The following is a 22,377-nucleotide window of genomic DNA, read 5'->3' as shown; positions in this document are numbered from 1 at the left end:
TGGCTTCATGGATGTACCATCTATGAGAAGAGTTACGAGGTTTGGAGCATTTTGGTGGTGATTTTGGGGTATTGATTGGTTTCAAACACTTTCTTGTCTGAAACAAAGTTTAGGGTTTTAGATCACAATCACATAGTCTAAAATTTTCCGTGTTACTGGACAGATTTTGGTATTAAAGACTTGCTTTCCAACAACAAAATTTTCATCCTTGTTCATGTTTATTGACTTGATGATTTCATAAGTTGTGGTACTTGGTCTTTAAAGCATTTGTAAGTATGAGGAGGGGGTAGATGTCAGTGCTTTGTATGTACTTCATTTTGAACTGGGAGAATTATTCTAGCACTACAGCGGCAGTTGATGCCATTCACTGATGAACATTACTACTGTAAAGAACACAGGATGGCTAAATTTTGTGACGTAAACATCTTCGCATTTTCTCCAGAGTAGTCAAGTGTGAGCTGCTTCTGTTGAAGGAACACTGTACATCCAATTGTGGTAGCTAAATAGCTTTTTTTCTTCTTTTTTTTTTCCCCACCCCCCCCCTTTTTTTTTTTTTTTTTTTTTTCAAACTGCCCTGTCAGATTAAAGAGTGTGCTGAGAAGGTAGAACTGGTTGGTGGTAAAAAAACAGGAGGAGCTACTGAGAAGAAAGAAGGCAGGCCTATTAGTGGAAAGGCCCCTGCTCTTTCAGGGACTGGTGGAGATAAAGAAACAAAAGATGTGACAACCAAACCAGGACCGCTGAAAAAAGCACCTGCTGTGAAGGTAAGAGATTGCCAAGAGATTATCTGACATTCAAAATTGTCTGATAAGATAGCATAGAACAGTTACTTACTGAAGATCAAAGGTGGCTTGTTAAATGTCTCCTTCAACTGAGGAATTGTTGTCCTTCTGTAGGAGTAGGTGAACACATCAATGAAAAGAATCTGGGACTTTTCTGAGAATGTACGTGGTGAAATCTCAGTTTTTAATGATACAAACTGTCTTGTCACATTTTAATAAGAGATTTTGATACTGAAATCGTGTTGAACCATTGGACACATTCAGAGAAGCCTCAAATGTTGTAACATCAGTGTGCTCAGTGGTCATACATTAATATTTGGCTGAAATCAAGGTCTCTTTTTATTACTGTCAAGGTTACTACTGACGTGTTGAGTATTCTCTCCAGCATTGTTTTCAGTTTTATCATAAATAATTTGGACTGTAAGCCTGTATTACTTCAAAATTATTATTTGACCTGAGTAACGCTATAGGTGGTCTTTGTAATACCCTACTGATTTTTCCTGGTGGGAAACTTGGAAATGAATAGTAGAGTGGATTGTATGTAAAAAAAAAAAATCTGCTTTTATCCTGGTGGCCTGGGGAAGAAAGACATCAGTCATAAGTGTAGTACCTGATCAGTATCCATAGCAGAATGTGTAGATTATTCCATTATTTCTTGTACCTTCACAAATACATAGTTCTTTCCTTTTCAACTTTCGTTGTCTTCTGTCCCTGGTAGTGTAATTTATAAAACCTGATGGACTCAAAGCAAGCTATGAATAAAATAAGCTCTAACATAAAACTATTTTTATGACTGTAGCTGTTATGGTACTACAGAGACATGGGGTTTTTGACCTCAAATGTAGGAAGTGTGGAAAAAACAGCAGTTCTTTTGATATCTGATGAATAAGAGACATTTTTGATCTTGACTGACTTGTGCATTTCCTTTCCAGTCTGGGGGCCCACCAAAGAAGGGCAAACCAGCTGCAGCTGCAGGTATGGGAGGTGCTGGAGCTAAAGGCAAGAAGGGTCCTGAGACCAAAGAAATATTTGAGTCAGAGCTCTCGGTGGGTGTTCTACTATCCTTTGAAATAGAAAGTCCCCTGTATAAGTAGCTTTGGTTAACCAGTTCTTCAGTACTGCAGAATTTTTCACTGAAGTTTGCATGTGTTGTTGGGGGTTGGGTTTGTTCTGTGGGGTCTTGGGTTTGCTTTTGGGAGGGACCAGGGGATTTGGAAGTTTTGGAATTTTTGTGTGTGTGTTTTGTTTGTTTTGGTTGGTTGGGGGTTTTGTTTATTATTGCTAGGACAAGGGAAAGCGATATGTTTAAGTTCAATTCATAATTGCTGAAATGGATCTCTAATATATTTCTGGTAAATACAACTGTTCTTCAGGCTATTGTTGGTACCAGGCCATATAAGACAAACAATAAATCATGCTAATATGAGGTACATTATATTGAACCCAAAACTGAGAATAGAGGAAAAAAGTAGCAATATTAATACTTTATATGTAATTTAGGATGCATGATTTGCTGAAACTGTCTGGTATTAAAAGCCTGACAATACAGTGTAAGAGTTTACACTGAAATCTGAAGTAGAATACAGCAATAACTGAATAAACTAATGCAAGTTTATTCCATAAGTTGCAGAATTCAGTCCTTTGGAAGTGTGTGTTACTTGAGCATCTGCTTGTCTTCCTGGTGGGGGGAACCAGGAACATAAGGCTATCTTTAGGTCAAAGAGTAACAAAAAGTTATTAAAGCTTTTGTAGATGTATCTTCACGCTCTTTGCGTTGCTTAGAATGAATACTTTCCATTAGGCATCCTGTTTCTGTTGCTGGTTAAACAATAGTAAATGAGTAGACACTTTATGAAGGTGCTAAAGACACCAGTGAAACAGGAAGCTTTTTTTAATTTTTCATATACTTCACCATTCTTCATTTTGCTAAAAAGTACGTGGACAATGCCTTCTTCCATCCACCCTCATCAACCATTCATTCATTGCTGTGAATGCTTATTCCAACTTCATAGAAAGTTATCTTGCAAATTTTAGGTTGCCTCTGCTCAATTCTGTAAGTAAATAGTGGCTACTCAGGATTGGTTTTGAATGTCTGCACAACTTGTACTTTTCACGGTTGCTTTTCTGTGTTGCGGTACAGTTTAGCAGCTTCCTAAATTCGTAAGGCCCCTAAACCATAGTCCATGCAAAAATCTTTCAACCTACTTTAGAAAACTTTCCATACTTTGGAAATGGACTACAGTGTTATGTCCTTAAGGTTGTTACTCCCTTCCAAAGGGATACAGTGGGGCATTAACCTTGTTCTGATCTTTCTGCAGATAGAAGTATGTGAAGAGAAGGCTGCTGCTGTTCTTCCAGCTTCTTGTATCCAGCAGCTGGACAGTGGTAACTGGAAAGAGAGGCTTGCCTGCATGGAGGAGTTTCAGAAGGTGAGTTTATAGCAGTTGAGAAGATGAGAGGCAGGTAGGGAAAGAGGAAGTGTGCCATTCAGGCTTCATCTCTGCTCAGTACTTGTAAAATGGGCTCCTTGTAGAATTAGGTCTGGTAGGTTTCTTCAGGTAAATTCTTATGCTAAGAATTTCTGCAACATAGTTCAGTATTAAGAAAATATTTACAGGACAGCTGAGGTAACTTCTATTTGTGTTTTGAGTTTTGTATCACTTGTGATCCACTGACTAATGTTTATCATTTAGGCTGTTGAGCTTATGGAGAGAAGTGAAATGCCTTGCCAAGCTCTAGTAAGAATGCTTGCCAAGAAACCTGGTTGGAAGGAAACAAATTTTCAGGTAATACATTATCCTTAAGTAACTATCAGTCCATTTTTGTTAGTTGGAAACACAGCATATGTTAAGTAGAAGGCCTTAGGTGGATATATGATGCTTGGACTTGATCTTAGAGGTCTATTCCAACCAGAACAGCTCTGTACATCATTGACAATCCCTTGCACCATGACCCATGACTACAGTTGTGTCAGTGGTCAATATGAATATAAGCTCTGAAATTCAGGTTTTCTTTCTGCTGAGGGTTGAGACTTGGAGACATTTGAAGCTATCTGTATATGTGTATACATGTGTGCAGGTGTGTGTAAGTTCTGAAAGGTTGGACCAGATGATCCTTGGGGTCTCTTCCAACCTGGCATTCTGTGATTGTGTGATTCTGTGATAGATAGCAACTGCCCAGCATTATTAATTTTGTATGTATCTATGCCTTTATGTGTAAAAGTAAGTACTTATGTTTATAGTTGTAGCAGTGTTGATAATTGTTAGTGGCCTTTCAGTACCTAAAAGGGGCCTACAAGAAAGCTGCAGTGTGGGAAACGGGGACTTTTTTACAAGGACTCACAGCAATGGGACAAGGAAGTAATGGCTTTAAGCTGGAAGAGGGCAGATTTAGACTGTGTATTACAAAGAAACTCTTCACAGTGAGGGTGGTGAGACACTGAAACAGGTTGCCCTGGGAGGTTGTGGATGTCCCTTCCCTGCAGGTGTGCAAGGCCAGGTTGGATGAGGCCTTGAGCAACCTGGTCTAGGGGAAGGTGTCCCTGCCCGTGGCACAGGGATTGGAACTAGGTGATCCTCAATGTCTCTTCCAAGCCAAACCATTCTATGAATTATGAATCTTTAAGGTCCGTGCCAAGCCAAACTGTTCTATGTTAATCACATGAAACCATTGTGCATAATCTTATGAATGTGGGTGTATGTAAAATATATATTTGTGTATGCAACCATTGTCTTCATGTAAACACACCTCTGTATTCAAATGCACATACATTTGTGTGTGTATATACACACATTTTACAGAAATGTGTTTACCCACAAATGCATGTATTTATTTTTGTATATATCTATAAATAGGTAGAATTAAAAATTATCTAAAGCACATGAAGACATAAGTAACTTTTTTGTTGTTACGGATGTTCCAGGTGATGCAGATGAAACTGCATATAGTTGCATTGATTGCACAGAAAGGAAACTTCTCCAAAACTTCAGCACAGGTTGTGCTGGATGGACTTGTAGACAAGGTTGGTGATGTGAAATGTGGGAATAATGCAAAAGAGGCCATGACAGCAATAGCAGAGGCATGTCAGTTGCCATGGACTGCTGAGCAGGTGAGTGAGCAGTAAAGGTATTCTTCCAGTAAAAAAAAAAAAATCAACAGTATTATGTGGGGTGTTCTTTCAGTCTAAGGAGTAAATCCTAGACCTCTTCTTTGCTTTTTTTCCTCAGTTTCTTAAAACTGATGTTTGCTCTCAAGATACTTCCTAACGTAGAAAATAGGAAATCATGAGTAGTAAATCAGTACTTTGAAATACTACCAAAGCAGGTGCACATCCTTATTAAAGGTATTTCTTGCTGCCTTAAAGTACTTCAGTTCGTTAGTTGCAGATGTATTCTGCTTTAGTGACACAATAAATTTTTCCTTATGTTACCCCAGATGTTTCTGTTCCATTGCAGTGCCCTGTGGTTTTTTGCAGGTGTGTTCACTCCTTAACTACAATGCTTTGTCTCCTGGTTCACCAGTGAAAATTTACACTTAACTTTCTTCTGTTCCAGGTTGTGGCTATGGCTTTCTCTCAAAAGAATCCTAAAAACCAGTCAGAAACTTTGAACTGGCTTTCAAATGCAATTAAAGAGTTTGGCTTTTCTGGGTATGTCTTTGAAGTAAATTACTAAGAGAAACTTGAATGCAAATGTTTCTAATCCAGGCTTTTCTCTATCAAAATGGTCTCAAGAGAGTGGCTGTAAGTGCATCTGAGCTCGTTAGACTGATGCACTCTCAGGTTCTCTTCTAGCTCTAAATGTCAATGAAACTATGACATTACTAATAGGATAGGATTCTATTTCACTACCAGGTGCTTTATTCATCACTCAACCTTTTCTGAAGAGCATTTTTCTTAAACTGTATACTATAGGAGTGGGCTGGGTGAGGAGCTGTGGCATGCATGTATTGTATACCTGTAGTTCCTGTTCTCCTTGGATACATCTGCGGCCAGGTGGATCACTGTAGTTCATAGTTTAAAAAACCCAAAGCTGACAGCCTGCAGGACAATACCGATCAGTGTGCTTATTGCCCGCCTTAGCAGAGTTTTTTGTGGCTCCTGACAGGATGGAGTTTTTTAGCCAGCCATATAGCTACTATTGCATTTAGTGCTGTGAGAGGGGAAAAAAAACAAATCTCCATGGTATCCAGGGATAGCATGCCTTAATTTTTAATCATCACTCTCTTAACGTGGTCAAACATATGTGATACAGTTCACTTCTTAGAACAAAATTTCTAAGCAGTGAGGACTTCAAATACTAATTTGACTTCTTGGGCAGTTACTATGGCTATCCAAATTATTTTGCAGCTATTAAATGGATAGTAACATTGTTGAAGTCTGGAAAGCAAACTGTCTTATTCAATAAATTCCCAAAAATGTTTGTAGTTCCAGCATGATAATCTACAAATAGATAACGATACTAGAACAGCAGTGTTTGAGACTACACAAAGGAAGCTTCTGTGATTGCCTGTTTTCTTTTCTATTGAATTCAGTAGTGCTATAGAAGATTCAGTGATCTAAACCTTCCTTTCTTTCTTTAGTAAATCTATATTTTTAAAAAAAAAATCTGTGCCTTTTTCTGGAAGATCCTGAGACAGGCTAATAAAAAGGAAAAGTAAAGTTAAAAAAAATAAAAAAAGAAGCATTACCTTTAAGTAGCCATATTTCAGGTGCCTGAAGTTATTGTAGACACATCCCTCAATTTCAGTCCTGGCAATCATGTGGGTGAAACTTCTTTGCTGTAAGAATTTATAATGGCTGCTGTTATCTTATGTTTGCTGTATTGATTTTCGTGGGAGGCTATTCCCCTAGCCCATGTCTTAAAGTTGTTATTTAAAAAGCTGTCTTCTACTGTACTTGTGATGATGTTATTTTTAAAGCGTAAATAGCTTCTGCTTATAAGTTAGTTGTATGAAACTGTCCTCACTACGCTTTTCTTTCTTTAGCCTTTTGTGGTGATTTTGTTTCTTGTTGTTGCTTCCTGTGTTGGGTTTTACTTAATGGAGTATATCTTATACTTACAGACTAAATGTCAAAGCTTTCATCAGTAATGTGAAGACAGCTCTTGCTGCAACTAACCCAGTGAGTAAATTTTAGAATTTTAATCCTGATTTATTATCAATCCTTGATTTGACGACTGAGTGCTTTTATCCTCTTTCTGGCAGGCTGTAAGGACTTCTGCCATTACCTTACTGGGAGTCATGTATCTTTATGTGGGACCTCCTTTGCGAATGTTTTTTGAGGATGAGAAGCCAGCTCTTCTCTCCCAGATAGATGCAGAATTTGAAAAGGTATGACCTCTAGTGCTCTTACTGCCAAGCGTTATTGAAACTACTTGGAAACTTTGGTTGCTGAAATCTGTAGTAGTGCTGTGATCTGTCCTGTAGTTGTGTGAACCTTTTTTAGTTTGTTTGTTTTTAAGACTACTCACTAAAGCAGCTTCAGCCCTGTAATGTGTACCTGTGTTAATGATCACTTTTTTTTGGTGTCAATAATGATGAATTTCTAAAGTAGGGGGGTTTTGATGTTATTTTTGTTTTGTTGTTGTGTTTTGGGTTTTTTTAGCAGCGTGATGTTTTAGAATTCTTTCACCCTGAAACAGCACATTTGTATCATGCACATGTTTTTATTTCTGTTGTCACATGAAAACCTCTAAAGTAGCTGCTTCTGACTTTTTGTGTGTCTGTTTCTGTTCCTTGCAGATGCAAGGGCAGACGGCGCCGGTCCCAACTCGTGGCATTTCCCGGCACAGTGCAGTGGTTGGGGATGATGGTGAGGAAGAGGAACAGGAAGATGTTGGGAATGATGTTGTGGACCTCTTGCCAAGAACAGATATTGGGTAGGTTTGGGTTCTACAACCTGGAAATATAATTTCACTGCAGTTCAAAACTTTGTATTTATAAACACTTCCTAAGTGGTCTGTGATGTTGAAGCACTCAAATACTAAAAGACACACAACTAAATTGATCGGCACTTTAACTTTTTTTTTTTTGTCTGTAGGGATAAGATCACAGCTGAACTGGTGTCTAAGATTGGGGACAAAAACTGGAAGATCAGAAAGGAAGGTTTAGATGAAGTGACGAGCATAATAAATGATGCTAAGTTCATAGAGGCAAACATAGGAGAACTTCCAGCTGCTTTGAAGAGTCGTCTTAATGACTCTAACAAAATCTTGGTAAGTTTTTCAAAATTCTGTTTCAGACAAACTGCTTCTGGTTTATGAACCTTGCTTATTACTGAGTCTGTTACAATGTCATGAAATCAACAGTTGGAGAACAGTGAAGTGTGTGTTTCTACATTATATTGGCCTGTTTCTAAAAAATACTTGCATTCGCCTTGCATTTTTAAAAATAATAAAACATTGTGTGGTTTGAGGTGGTTCTGTCATGGAGAATCACTCCAGGGCTCTTTAGGTTTCTTGATCTACAAGTCTCAATATGATGGGACAAAGGAAGTTCTGACAGTGAGGGTGGTGAAACAGGTTGGCCAGAGTGGCAGTGGAGGTCCAATAGAGACATTCAAGGTTGAGCTTGATGGGTCTCTTAGCATCCTGATCTGGTTGGAGATATCCCTGCTTACTACAGTGCAGTTGGACAAGATCACCTTCAAGAGTCCCTTTGAACCTAAATAATTTTATGATTCAAAAAAAAAGGAAAATCTACCTCTGCTCTCAATGTAATATAAACAAAAAAGCCTGACGAAAAACCCTCCAACCAAACAAATAAGCGAACAAAACCCCCCAAAAAACAACAAAACCCCCCAACAAAATGAAGAAACAAACCAACACAATAAACAAAGTTTGAGTAACTGCTCTGCTTGTGACAGAATTGAAATGTTTTTTGTTTAAAAGTATTTTCATTTGAACTAGTAATTTGCTTGGAATGTAGATATAATTCTTACTTGGGTAATGAATGGGAAGTGTGGAATAGATATCTTTGAGCAGGCATTCTAAAGTAGAAGCTTAGGTGTATAGCAGTGTTACTTTCCTCCATATGGCAGTTTGGCACACATGGTTGTAGCAATATTTTGATCAAAGCCTTTTTGTTTATGCACAGGTGCAACAAACACTGAGCATTCTTCAGCAGCTGGCAACAGCAATGGGCCCCAATATCAAACAGCACGTGAAGAATTTGGGCATTCCTGTCATTACAGTCCTAGGAGACAGTAAGGTAGGATGCTCATCAAGACCTTTCTGTTTTGCTGCTTGCTCTCTGTGCTGTGCCTGGGACTTGCTGGTTGGGCTTGCTTTTAAGAGGCTTATTTCAAATTGTGTTTTTCATTAGGAGTCTTAAAGAACCGTGATTTTTTTTTTTATATGATTAAGTTAGATTCTTCTTTTATTTATCAATTGTCTTGAAACAGGAAGCTTGTTTAAGGGTAAGAACGACTGTGGTTTAGTTGGACTGTTACTGTAATGCATAGCACTAATGTTACTTGTAAGCACCATTGTGCTGGCAGAGGATTGTGTATTATATACACTCATTCAGGCCTTGCTGTCTTACTAACTTGATTTAATTTGCTGTAAGATGTACCCAGTTGATCCAGTTGCTCAAGTTTTTGAAGATGAGGACGATCCTTTTGGGGCCCTACTTTGAAATGTCAATAGCTGGCCCACTGAACAGTTAAGGAAAATAAACAGTGGGTAGCATGAGTGAAGACAAATTAAGTTTGGCTGAGGGAAACCAAGGCCTCATCTGGGAGGCTGATGAGTATCTACTTACCTGCAGCAAATGACTTGTTTCTTTTTCCCAGTGAGATTAAAGGTGAGACAAGTTATTTGCAAGGATGCTCACTTGTTTAGATACATCCCTGGATGTTACCTTTTAATTTAAAAAGGATTCACACTAAAGCTAAATTAGTCTGCTGCATTATCAGCTTACCTCAGAAATTCAGGCTAAAGGAGAGTCATGTGTGGAGGCATGTCTATACTGATAACATTTTGAAGAACCATGGTTGTCAAGTATTTCATCTGACTTCTCGTCACTCCACTTAGCTGCTTCAGAAAAAGCTGTTCTAAATTTTGGTTGGAAAAAACCCCACTGAAGATGGCAACTGGTTGGAATTAGAGGGCTCCCCAGTTCCTGGCTTGACTTTTGCTCATGCGTGTCCTAAATAATAGTGCCCTAATAACAGGCTCCATAACCTACTTGCCTTGATTTATGAGTGTGCCAAGTCTATTTTAAGCCTTACAGAAATCACTGACCTTATTCTGTAGCTTGTTTAAGAGTTGGGAGACTCCCAAAATTCTTGTCAATGAGTGAGAGCAGGTGTAAAGTGCTTTTAAAGATATCCTTTGTCACTCTTTATTAAACTTGTTTTTTCTTTCACGAGTGATGGTAGAAAAGTATAGTATTTGATTTGGTGATTTCTGTAGCTGATACAATCTCCTAATTCTTCTGAATTTTACACTTCTCAAGCAGTGAATAAAAACAGAGTTTTCAAAGCCTGTAATGTAGAAGCTTTTTCCTTTTGTGGGAAGGGTGAATCTGTTACCTCTTCCATTGTAATCTTCTGACTCCTCTTTAGAATCATTCTTCTTAAATTTTGTTCTTGCTGCAGAATAATGTTCGTGCTGCTGCACTGGCAACTGTGAATGCCTGGGTTGAACAAACCGGCATGAAAGAGTGGTTGGAAGGGGAGGACCTGTCAGAGGAGCTCAAAAAGGAAAATCCCTTTTTAAGGCAAGAGGTAGGCTTCTGTTAAATAAACTTCTTATGTGTTCTAATCAAAATAATCTTAACTGCTGTGGACTTAACGTTTATCAACATAGAATGAAATGACAAAATGCTGCCATTATGTGAATAAACAAGTATCTGTCCTCATACTGACATAAAACCTCAAAAGGCTAATAACAAGTTTTCTTCCTGCATGTAGCTGTCATTCAGATTTAAGTGCCTCCAGAGTGAAACTTCTCTCTGTTTTGGTCAGCTGTGTGTTTTCCCTCAAATTAACCTAATGGTAATAAAGACCAAAACTGAAGTGGAAGCATTAATATGTTTGAGGCTGACAAGTGCAGCTCAGTTTCTGATGTTACTTCAAGAGGAAGAGAAACAGCCTAGGCAGTCATAAGACTCCCAAGTTTTAAGATAGCTGCATATTAACAAACTGTAATTAATTTTAATTTTTTTTAATTACCAACCTGAAAGTTGATGTTGGTTAAGAATATCTTTGTTCACAAAGACTGGAGTGGGGTTTTTTTTTCCTTATATAGAGGCATGTGAATGAACTTCTATTCAGGCTTTTGTGGCCTTGACAGCCCTGTGAGTTCTTACTGAAGAAAGTTTATTTTAAACCTTTATTTCAGCTTCTTGGTTGGTTGGCTGAGAAGTTGCCCAGCCTCCGTTCTGTTCCTTCTGACCTCATCTTGTGCGTGCCTCACCTCTACTCCTGCCTTGAAGATCGGAATGGGGATGTGCGTAAGAAGGCACAGGATGCTCTGCCATTCTTTATGATGCATCTTGGCTTTGAGAAGATGGCAAAAGCCACCACCAAGCTCAAGGTATTTCAGTCACTAGGATTAGATAATGTGACCTTGAGTGACTAGAGAATAACAGGTTACATTGACGGTCTCTTGATATGCTGTCTTGAGTCATGTAAGCTTGGCTGCACTGAATATTTTCAGGGAGGCTGAAAGTTGTGTCAGAAGGCTGTGAGGTACAGCCTGGCAGGAGGTAAAAACTTCCATCCCAGTTTCTGTCCAGCTGTATGCCTTGAACACATACTGAAAAATGGATTCTAGTGATTTGGTGTATCTTAGGGTCTCTTCGGTACTGAATCAGTGTTGGGGCACTCCATTGGTGGCACAGGACTGCTCACCTAGAACAGATGGCTGGTTCGTGTGTTTCCCATAGGTCTTGCAGGAGAAATGTAACGGAAAGATGTTTTATCTCAGAACAGAAATACCCGGAAACATTGGTGGTGTAAGATAAACGTTGTGGAAGATACCAAAGTAGCTTGTTTCAAACTACTGTAGTTTTCCTTGTCTATAGCAAATTACTGTGGAAATTACTATCATGAATCTTTCCAAATTTACCATTTCTTTTTTTCCCCCCTTCTCTTGTCTAGCCAACTTCCAAAGACCAGGTACTGGCCATGCTTGAGAAAGCTAAAGCCAACATGCCAGCCAAACCAGCTCCTCCTGCTAAAGCATCTTCGAGAGTGGTAGGGGGAGCAGCTGCAGCCAAATTGCAACCTGTATCAGGTAACCTCTTGCGTTCTGGGAAGTGACTGACAAGACGGTGGGTTTTGAAGCTTTTTGACATGCCAGAGGAAGAAATGTGCTTAGCAGGAGGAGAGAAATTCAGCATAGTTAGGGTTACAAATAGTTCTGTCTACATTTCCAGTCTTGCTTGCAGCTGAGTCAGCATTCAGGATAAAGAGTTTTTCCTTTCCACATAACCATTCATCAGTGGCTCTTTGAAATCTACTTGGTATTGAAGTTTTGGTTATACTAACCTGATTTTTAACATAACTTTTCTTTTTTTTGGGATAATCTACTGCTTCCTCAGTATAGTTCACTGTGGGGATACCAAAATGCTTGTGCTGACAAAGAAGAGAGGGTAATGCGGGCAAACTGAGTTGAAGAAGCAGTCCTGCATAATCTCTTTGGGGCTAGCTTGCCTGTTCAAACTGAGTGCACATACAGCTCTAGACATCAGCCTTCAACTCTATGTGTGTGTGCATTTTTTGATAATGCAAATTCCCTAAAATATTGCAATCTTAATTACGAAAACTTTGTATGCTAACATGGAGTTTAAGGCTCTTCCTCTATGGGCCAAAAATCTGTGATAGGTGTGTCATATCCATACATAGATTTTCTTCTGCCATAAGAATGGAAGACTGTGCTGACCTAAAATGGATTTATTGGTATTTTGAAATGGTCTGTTCTTTCTCCAGCACTTGCTGAAGATTCAGGGTCAAATACCTTGGAATCAAGGCCTGATCCTAAAAAATCCAAAGCTGGAGGAGGCTCCTCTAAAGCTAAGGTATTTTGATTTCATTTGATATAATATCAGTTTTATGAAGTTAATAGTTGTGGTTTATAAAGGTAATGTATTACAGGTGAAAGAGTACAGCCCTTGCTAGGTACTGCTTTCAGAGAGAATCTTTGTGGTTGAGTTCTGAAATGACAGTGTTCCTATTCACTTCATGCCTGCTTTTGTTACTACCTATTTAATTCTTGGTCTGTGTTGTCAAATAGTCAGTCTTGCAAGCAGCTTAGTCTTGTGCTGTTGAGATGTCAGTTTGACCATTGCAGTTTCAATGTTATAATTTGAATAGTAACTTAGAACCAACTTAGCAAAAGAAATTAATCTCTCCTTTGCAGTATGAAAGGTAAAACGTTCTCAATTACATGTGCAGAAATGGAAGGAAAATGTTTAAATCCATAATAAATGTCTCGACTAATTGCATTTGAACTTCTGGTTAGGTTTTTCTGGTTTGTGCTGTTAAAACTTTAAGATTTCTCTTATGTGTGTAACTGAAAAGAGAAGGAAAACAAACAAAAAAAGCTGAAAACACCACCAGCAGAAATTGTCCTGCAGTCCCTTGGCTTCCATTGTCTAAAGTAGTGCTGTAATGAGAACGTTTGATGTAGGTCCAGGTTCATGGCAGGAATGAACTGAACAGACCTTGAAGGATGTTGTTGATTTGTCTAAGTGAATTCCTCTGTCAAACCGCTGATGCCAGAGTTCATGCCTTTGCTGGGATGCAATGGAAGGTTTGGAGTGGTAACTCCTAGGAGCCAATAGCTGTCTAACAACAAAGCCTTTTCTGTGGCTTATTTACAGCAGTCACATGTTAATAGCAGTGTGTCCAAGGGCCATACCAGCCTATCCAAAGCTAACATAAACCTCAACAAAGGCAATACCAGTCTGACAAAGAGCAAATCTTTGAAACAGGTACCATGTTGGGATTTAGGGATGTGTGTGGGTGACTAGCACACTGTGTGAGAGTCATGTGCCTTTTCACAGGATTCTACTGTGCATGTTGTCATGGGTATTGCTTCCACAGCAGCAGAGCACATACTTTTAAAATCTAATCAACAGTATTCTTCCAGCTTCTCTCTGGCTCTTGTACACAGCATGAAACTGACTGGTGCCTAATGCTTGTAATTGCTGGGACTGAAGCATATGTTTATGCCTTGTGCTGCCTGTTAATACCTGGATTTTTTCAGGGTGTACAGGGGAAGAAAGTGCTAAGCAAGCCAATTTTGAAGGAAGATGATGATAAATCAGGTCCTATTTTTATCATAGTCCCAAATGGGAAAGAACAGAGAATGAAAGATGAGAAAGGCCTGAAGGTGAGCAAAATCTAAATGTATTCACAAGTTTTCAACTGGTGTCATTTTAAGGCATTGTTTTGGTATTTAATTTAGAAATAAACATACTGTGGCATGAAATTGCTTCATCCCTTGGATCGATTACCTAGTTCATCTGGCCAGTTCATCACAGGCCAGTATCTGGTTTACCGAGATGTTTCTCTTCTGATTTCCAAATCTTGTGCATGTATACACTGTCATAAAAGCCAAAGGCCTTTTTACAACTTCCAAGAGATGATCTTCAGTTGTGAAGTACCATTAAGTATTCACCTAAAAACCTTTGACTACTTTCAGAGTCATAGAATGCATTGTAAGTACTTTAATATACTCATTCTGAACAACGGCCCTTAGCAAGCTTTTGTAGGAGAATAACAAATAACATGCGTGGGTTTTGTAACTTGCCAGTAAATATGCCTATGTATGACTTGAAAACAACCACTTGAATTGAGAATACTGACAGTTATGACCTAAAGATAAACGCTTCACATGGAGAAAATTTTTTGTGTAAGCCAAGCATACTGAATTTTTTCCGTTACTTGTTGATATTGAGAAGCCTTTGAAAGCAGAAGCTGAAGCAGAAGTAGAAGGGATGCAATTTGCAGGTTGTTTCAGGAAGAAAAGCTTGCATTGAGTTCCAAATGCTGCTTTTTACAGGTATTAAAGTGGAATTTCACTACTCCCCGTGATGAATATATTGAGCAGCTGAAAACTCAAATGTCCAGTTGTGTGGCCAAATGGCTACAGGATGAGATGTTTCATGCAGACTTCCAGCACCACAACAAAGCGCTGGCTGTTATGATTGAGGTGAGTTTGAATCTGTGGTAGTAGATGATGTATAGAATTTTTCTCAGCTGTGAAATATTCTGCTGGAATTAAAACCAAATAGGTATTTTTGGAGGAGCCAGTAGGCATTCTGTGAAGTTGAAACCTTAACATAAAATAATTTTCGGAGGAATGATGAAGTTGTTACTAATACCATTTCTTGGGAGAAAGGAAAATTTCTTCTAGGGATACTTCTTAGAATTTCAGAAAGCTGTATAAGTTAAAAGACAATACTTGGGATTGTAAGAGTTGGCCAATAAATCTCTACTATCTTATTAGGCATAGCTTTTCCCTGAAATCACAATGTGTTTCATTTTGCACAACCTGTTTTGTTCTTTTTTTATTCCTCAAGCACTTGGAGAGTGAAAAAGATGGGGTCATCAGCTGCCTGGATCTCATCTTAAAATGGCTCACTCTGCGATTCTTTGATACCAACACAAGTGTCTTGATGAAAGCACTTGAATACCTTAAATTGCTTTTCAACTTGCTGAATCAAGAGGAGTATCACCTTACTGAAAATGAAGCATCCTCTTTCATCCCCTATCTCATCCTAAAGGTATGATTCCATGTTGAGAAACCTTATTTTTCTAAGGAATATGACAGGATACCATCATACACTGTAGTATGCTGATTGCAAATTTATGGTGGATGGCGTTAAATCCAGTCACAAATGCTGTTCCTCAGAACTCAGTGTGGGGCCCAATTTGGTTTAATATCTCTATCACAAGGGGATCAATTGTGCACTCTCAGAGTGTTTATAGACCACAACACTTCCACTCCAAGTTGGGCGGAAGTGTTGAGCTTCTTGAGAATAAAAAAGCTCTACAGAAAGACATGGACAGGCTGGATTGATGGACCAAGGTCAGTTGTATGTGGTTTAACAAGGCCAGGTGCCTGGAGTTTAGTAGTCCTGCACTTGAGTCACAACAACTATGTGCAACACTCCAGGCTTGGGGCAGAGTGGCTGGAAAGCTGCTCGGCAAAAAAGGACCTGGAGTTGTTGGTTGACAGCCAGCTAAACATGAGCCACCTTGTGTCCAGGAGGCCAAAGAGGCCAACAGCATCCTGGCCTGTATCAGGAACAGTGTGGCCAGCAGGACCAGGGAAGTGATTGTCCCCCTCTACTTGTCACTGATGAAGTTGTATCTCAAATACTGTTTTCAGTTTTGGGCTACTTGCTACAAGAACAATGTTGAGGTATTGGAGCATGTCCAAAGAAGGGCATTGAAGATGGTGAAGGGTCTAGAACACAAGTCTGATGAGGAGTGGCTGAGGGAACTGGGCTGGTTTAGTCTGGAGAAAAGGGAGCTAAGGGGAGAGCTTATCAATTTCTACAACTACTTGCAAGGAGGTTGTGGTGAGGTGGGAATCGGTCTCTTTCCCCAAGTAATGAGTGAATAGGATGAGAGGAAACAGCCCCAAATTACACCTAAGGAAGTTTAGATTGTGTATTAGGAAAATGTCTCACTCAAAGGGTTGTCAAGCATTGGAACAGACTGCCCAGGAAAGTGGTGGAGTCCCATCCCTGGAGTTTTTAAAAGATGTATAAAGGTGTAACACTTGGGGACATGGGTTAGTAGTGAACTTGGTAGTGTTAATAGTTGGACTTGATGACTTGATGATCTTAAGGATCTTTTCCAACCTAAATGATTCTGTGGTTTCATATTGCATATTTACCTTTCAAAAGCTATTAACAGAAGGATCTTTTGCATTGAGAATAATTCTGGCTTTTCTAACATTGTTCAGATAAATTAACAGTATCTTGAAACTGACTGAAGTGTTCTGTCTTTCTTCCCTTGTTTTGACTTTTCCACTAGGTGGGAGAACCAAAAGATGTCATCCGCAGGGATGTACGTGCCATTCTGAACAGAATGTGTTTAATCTATCCAGCCAGCAAAATGTTCACTTTTATCATGGAGGGGACAAAATCCAAAAACTCAAAACAGCGTGCAGGTGGGAAATGGCAGGATGATCTGGGAGATTGTGGGGTACTTGAAATTGCCTTGTTACTCATTTTGAAAAACCCATCATAATAACTGGATTATTAGGACCAGCATGGTAACCTGTCATAAATTAGTGAAATGTGAGATTTAGCTATGTATAGCATTTTATGGAAATGCTTTAAAGTGTTTAAAGAATGGAATTTTAAAATAGCATCATCTTGCTTTTTATTTTTGGTGTCCTTATACTTTCTGAAGACAGGCAGTCTTTTACATTGTTATCAGCATTAAGTTTGAATCTCCCTTGATGAGTAGTCGTCTTGTCTTGGTTAAAGAGTCCTAGGGAGAAGAGTGACTATTACTGTCCAAGTGACTAAGGGAATCAGTTACTGTGATGAAGACTTTGAAAAGAAATGTATCTGCACTGTCCAACTGTCTTAACTTGAAAGAAATTACATGTGCTCTGGTGTTTGCAGCTCAGTCAACTCTACAGTCATCATGACAATATCTTATCCTACTATAACCAGAAAGTTCAATCATATATCTGCTATAGCATTGCAATCTTACAACTGTCTAAATTACCTGAATGTGAAGTTAACTGTAACACTGCACATACATGGTGATGGGTAATACTTGAGAGTACAGGGATGGCTGTCAGCTTTTAGGTGCTGTGAAGTAGTCTGAACTTTGTTTGCTATTCGTCCCATAAATCACCTGGAGAATCTGTCATCAGCATTGTGATCGATGCTTCTCTACAGTGAATGCTGAAGTTGTGCAAACAACACAGAAACTGGGAGGGCTTTCTTCCCAGTAGCTTGAAACTTGAAGCATCTGTCATTTTCTTCTTTTCAGAATGCCTGGAAGAGCTTGGATGTTTGGTTGAATCATACGGCATGAATGTATGCCAGCCAACTCCAGGGAAAGCCTTAAAAGAAATGGCAACTCATATTGGTGACAGGGACAACACTGTGCGCAATGCTGCCCTCAACACCATTGTGACTGTCTATAATGTTCATGGTGACCAAGTGTTCAAGTTGATTGGAAATGTGAGTATACCTGGCAATAAGTTGGGTTTGTTCTAGGTTTTGTGGGTGTTTGGTTTGTGCTTGTTTGTTTTGTTTGTTTTTAAAGAACAACAAAGCTTTTGCAGGGGGTTAGTACTCTTTTGTAATTGTCTTGCTGGTGGTGTCAAGAGCGTTTTGTAATGTTGAAAATAAGTTGGTACACTATAGGGCCTCTAAAAGTTAAGTGATTAATTCCTGATTGTGGGATATATAACCTGGGTGTTCATGCATGAAATACTAAATTGGAACAAATGAAGGAAACACTGACTTTCATGGGAATTAAATTGTAAAGATTAACTAGTTGTTGGGATTCTACGTACTCTCAGCTTTTTTTTTTTTGTGCTTGTCTTCAACTGTTTTGCATTTCAAGACTGGTTAAATTTGGTGTGTTCACTTTGTCTTATTGCACCCAGAGCTTAAGGTTTGTTGTTAGTACTGTGTTGGTTTTGTATTGCTGCTGGTTTGTTCTCTGGAAATCATACCTAGCTATGCCACCTAATGTGCAATGAAAGCTGCAAGGTTGCAAAACTGAGTTTCCAGTCTCTATAAAGCAGATCCACTGTTGTCTACAATTACTGTGCATACAGATGAAGTATACTGACATAGACTGAATTACAAAAAAGAGCTGTTAGATCATATTTTCCTGGTCTGTTCTCTGATTCTGTGGTCTTGGTAATGTTTCTAACAGCACTTAAAATGATGTGTTAATGCCTGTATGAATTTCTTGCATTGTGTTATGTGCTATGATGTGTACAAGCTATTGGATGGGTGTTTTATGGAGTGTGATGAGCAGGGAAGCAAGTTGTCTCTCCATTGTCCTGAAATGTTGACATTTAATGTGACTCAGTTCTTCTGGTAACAATCTCCATGAGAATTAATGTTGCATTTTCATTGATGTTTTAGACATCTCATTTTAACAATTGTTTGGAGTTCAGTCTGCCTCCTCCTCAGTGTTGTGTAGTCCTTTTGCTTTGGGATTTTTGAGGTTAAGAACTATTACCACCTGAATCATTTAGCCCCTTGAACCCATAGCTTTCTGAACTTCAGTATGTGGTCTGTCTTGTCCCAAAACATATGGCTTGTCAGGAAGGCTTCCAAATCATAGGGATGCTGGGGTGTACTTTGGCACAAATGTAGATGTGACGATTTTGTGCAGTGTAGTTATTGGTAACCCTCGGTCTTGTAGGTAAGCAGATAATTGTGTTTCTTCTCATTGCTCGAGTTGGGGTGTTCAGTTGGCTTACCTTGTGTTCAGTTTGAAGTATGAGCGCACTGAACAGGTGAACTCAGATGATAGAACTCTGGCTTTCGTGATATGGTCCATAGTGCTAAAGTACTGCCTGGGCTCCTAACAGGGGATATGGGAGGGTGGGTGGAGACTCTTTGTTTGGTCTCTTTGCAGCAACAAGCACCAATTAAAAGCAGGTTTGAATTCAAGATGGCTGGTTTCTTGGAAACTGTGGGCTGGAAATAGCTATATTGAGCATTGCAACATGTTAGTATGGATTAGCTAGCTTATGAAGTAGCACCTGGCATTCCAAAGTGGCATTACTTGTTTACTGCTAGATGGTAGTATTGACAGTTCTTACTCTTGGTATTAGAACCTCAGTCTACAGCAATAAGTGGTGTACTTCCTATAGATGACCAAGACTTCTAAAATCCATACAACTCAAATTGAGTGCAAGTGTTGTGTTACAGCTTTCTGAAAAAGACATGAGCATGCTGGAGGAAAGAATTAAACGATCAGCCAAGAGACCATCTGCTGCTCCAGTGAGGCAGGTGGAAGACAAACCTCAGCGTGTGCAGAACATCAACACTAACGCGAACATGCTGCGGAAAGGACCAGCTGAGGACATGTCCTCCAAACTCAAGTATGTGGTGATACGTTATGGTCTCTGCCCCGCATAGTCTATGTGCTAGTACCATGTCTGGCGATGTTGTTTTAGTTCTTGTGTCATCGTCTTTGCATGTTGTGAAAATTGGCCCAATAATGGAAAACAAAATGTCTGAAGCTTTTTTTGTCTTGTCTGTCTTGAAATCTCTCTAAATGGTCTTGTGCCTTTTTTCACTGCTTCTCCATGGACAGAATTATGTATCGCACTTATAGGATGTAAGTACTGCCCACTAACTCCTTGGTAGCAAGGCTCTTGTATCTTTCAATTTCTATCCTAGTCACCCCTTCTCAAGGATGGCAGGTTTACCATGGCCATTTGTTGGTTATTTATGAGTGTATGACTGAAAAGACAGAAACCAAAAATATGGGTTTCTGCCAAGGTGACTATAGATCAAACTGCAAGCAGACATGGCACTCCCACATTAAGCAGCTGTTTAGAAATACTGGGAGAAGTTCCTATGTGTTACATTAGACTTGGTGCTGGATGCTGTTATTAACTTCTTAGGGCAGCCATACAGCACAAGACTGGATGAGCATGACTCCTAGCACCTCAGGCAACAGTACTAGAAGCAAAAAGTTCATAAACTGTATTCCTTGCCACCCACTCATTATCTTGGAATAAAAGTCCCTGTTGAGAACTATGTATTAGAACATTTCCATCAAAAATCTAATATGCAGCACAAATCATGTGCTGGGAAGCTGGGAGTTTTAGATTCAGATGAGCTTGCAAGGTTGCATCCTCTCCATAATTAACTTTTTATTATTATTACTGCTTTAAATTGTGCTAGTTCTCTCAAAATGAACAAGTACATAGCTATCACAGGTGCAGGTGGCCTTGTAGTGGGTTATAAGAGAAACTAGGAAGGCTTGTAACATGCAGCTGCTCATCTGACCTACAAAAGCATGTTTTATAAATGGCTAGGGGAAAGGCAAAAGGGATTCTTAGGGGGCTTGAATAAAATCAGAACTTCAAAATGTGTGCTATTGTATTATGAGAGCTTTAGAGCTACCAGTGGATGCTAGTGCTAGCATGATTGCCTCTTGTCTGTGGATAATAAATACCTCTCTCCTGGTTTCTGTAGCCAAAACCGCAACATAGGCAATCACTCCGAGACAGCACATACGGTTCCGCGGGAATTTCAGCTGGATCTTGATGAAATTGAAAATGATAATGGTACTGTCCGATGTGAGATGCCAGCACTTGTACAGCACAAACTGGATGACATCTTTGAGCCAGTCTTGATTCCTGAACCTAAGTAAGTCTAGATTTAACTCGTATGTGAAACCAGTAGGGCTGCTTTAAAACCTGTTTTGAGAAGTTGAATTGACTGCGCTAGTTTCTATGTTCAGACTTGTTTACACAAGAAGGTGGTGTTAGCTAATTTGAGGAAAGATGTCAAAGCAACTGTCTGTTGTACTGTTCTGGAATCTGGATAGTCATTAATACTAATGAAGAACCTCAGTTCTGCTTGTGTGTTTTTATAGTAAAAGGATTTTGAATTTGTAAATGCGTTATCAGTGTCTTTACAAGTAGTGCAAAAGACTTGTTAAAAGGAGTGACTGCTTCCTTGATTATTCTCTGTGAAGAATCAAGTCCTCTTCCCTTGTCTCTAGTTATTGAAATACAGCAATTCAGTGTAAGTAGAGCTATCTTTAAAAAGAGTAATGCGCCCTGTTTTCTTCAACTGTTTAGAATCCGTTCTGTATCCCCACATTTTGATGACATGCACAGTAACACAGCTTCTACAATCAACTTCGTCATTTCCCAAGTAGCCAGTGGTGATATCAATACAAGCATCCAGGCTCTGGCACAGGTAGGTAAACGAAGGTAGCAACTAAACAGACTGTACTGAACTATCTGTCTGCGAGAGTGATGAGTTGCACTCTGGTGGAGCAATCATGTCAGGTGACATGGACTCTGCTCAGAATCTCCCTGATGACAAAACTAAGTGCACAGGGGCCATCTGACTCGCTTTAGCAACAGAAACTCACTGGGATGATGTAGAACAGACTCTTAATTACAGAAGCACTTTAAAAAAAAAAACACCAAAATTAAAAGAAGTTAATCTGTTTTTTATCAATTAGCTGTGCTATAAGCTTGAAAAGGCCAGTTAAGCTGGTGAGACTTTTAAACTGTTCTTCTGCACATACTCAGCAAAAGAATTGTTTTGCCTCATAGCACTTACATGTTTCTATGGTAGTTTTAACTATTTGGAAAATTTTAATCCTGAAGATTTTGTCAAGTTGTTAATTCCAGAATCCATAATGCAGCATTTTGTGTTTTCATTTGTGTATAGGATAGGATTGCAATTCTCAAAAAAAAAAAAAAAAATGCTACTTGGTTGTATTGAGATGAGAAGTCTGTGGCTGTTGATTTTGGGTGAAAGCTTAGGATTTGCCAATTTTAAGGACCAATTCTCGGTCAGGGCAAGACCTTTTCTATAGAGAAGTTTCTAAATTACAATTATTTTGTACTGTAAACATTATGTTGACTTTACTTGGGTGCTTTGTTTTTGC

General features: G+C 39.1%; 1 protein-coding gene and 1 non-coding gene across 3 annotated transcripts in view; both read left to right on the top strand.

Moving 5' to 3' along the window:
• The window catches only part of CKAP5 (cytoskeleton associated protein 5), a 40,531-nt gene that overhangs the window by 11,082 nt on the left and 7,072 nt on the right, over positions 1-22,377 (top strand). For both annotated transcript variants that reach the window (XM_054400818.1, XM_054400817.1), the window contains exons 12-34: positions 582-764; positions 1,715-1,828; positions 3,101-3,211; positions 3,476-3,568; positions 4,705-4,890; positions 5,336-5,430; positions 6,846-6,903; positions 6,987-7,112; positions 7,524-7,660; positions 7,822-7,996; positions 8,877-8,990; positions 10,381-10,509; positions 11,126-11,320; positions 11,887-12,022; positions 12,718-12,806; positions 13,997-14,122; positions 14,795-14,944; positions 15,315-15,518; positions 16,780-16,915; positions 17,755-17,948; positions 19,665-19,837; positions 20,943-21,116; positions 21,554-21,674. In XM_054400818.1, the coding sequence (XP_054256793.1) occupies positions 582-764; positions 1,715-1,828; positions 3,101-3,211; positions 3,476-3,568; positions 4,705-4,890; positions 5,336-5,430; positions 6,846-6,903; positions 6,987-7,112; positions 7,524-7,660; positions 7,822-7,996; positions 8,877-8,990; positions 10,381-10,509; positions 11,126-11,320; positions 11,887-12,022; positions 12,718-12,806; positions 13,997-14,122; positions 14,795-14,944; positions 15,315-15,518; positions 16,780-16,915; positions 17,755-17,948; positions 19,665-19,837; positions 20,943-21,116; positions 21,554-21,674 (3,219 nt within the window). The remainder of the gene's footprint in view (positions 1-581; positions 765-1,714; positions 1,829-3,100; positions 3,212-3,475; positions 3,569-4,704; positions 4,891-5,335; positions 5,431-6,845; positions 6,904-6,986; positions 7,113-7,523; positions 7,661-7,821; positions 7,997-8,876; positions 8,991-10,380; positions 10,510-11,125; positions 11,321-11,886; positions 12,023-12,717; positions 12,807-13,996; positions 14,123-14,794; positions 14,945-15,314; positions 15,519-16,779; positions 16,916-17,754; positions 17,949-19,664; positions 19,838-20,942; positions 21,117-21,553; positions 21,675-22,377) is intronic.
• LOC128966839 (small nucleolar RNA SNORD67) lies at positions 21,724-21,834 on the top strand. The gene has a single exon (XR_008489106.1). It is a non-coding gene; the product is annotated as a small nucleolar RNA SNORD67 (small nucleolar RNA).

The sequence above is a fragment of the Indicator indicator genome, chromosome 4, assembly GCF_027791375.1.
Source record: "Indicator indicator isolate 239-I01 chromosome 4, UM_Iind_1.1, whole genome shotgun sequence".
NCBI lineage: Eukaryota > Metazoa > Chordata > Aves > Piciformes > Indicatoridae > Indicator > Indicator indicator.
Note: the sequence above shows the minus strand (reverse complement) of the source record. Positions and strands in the feature narration are given on the sequence as shown.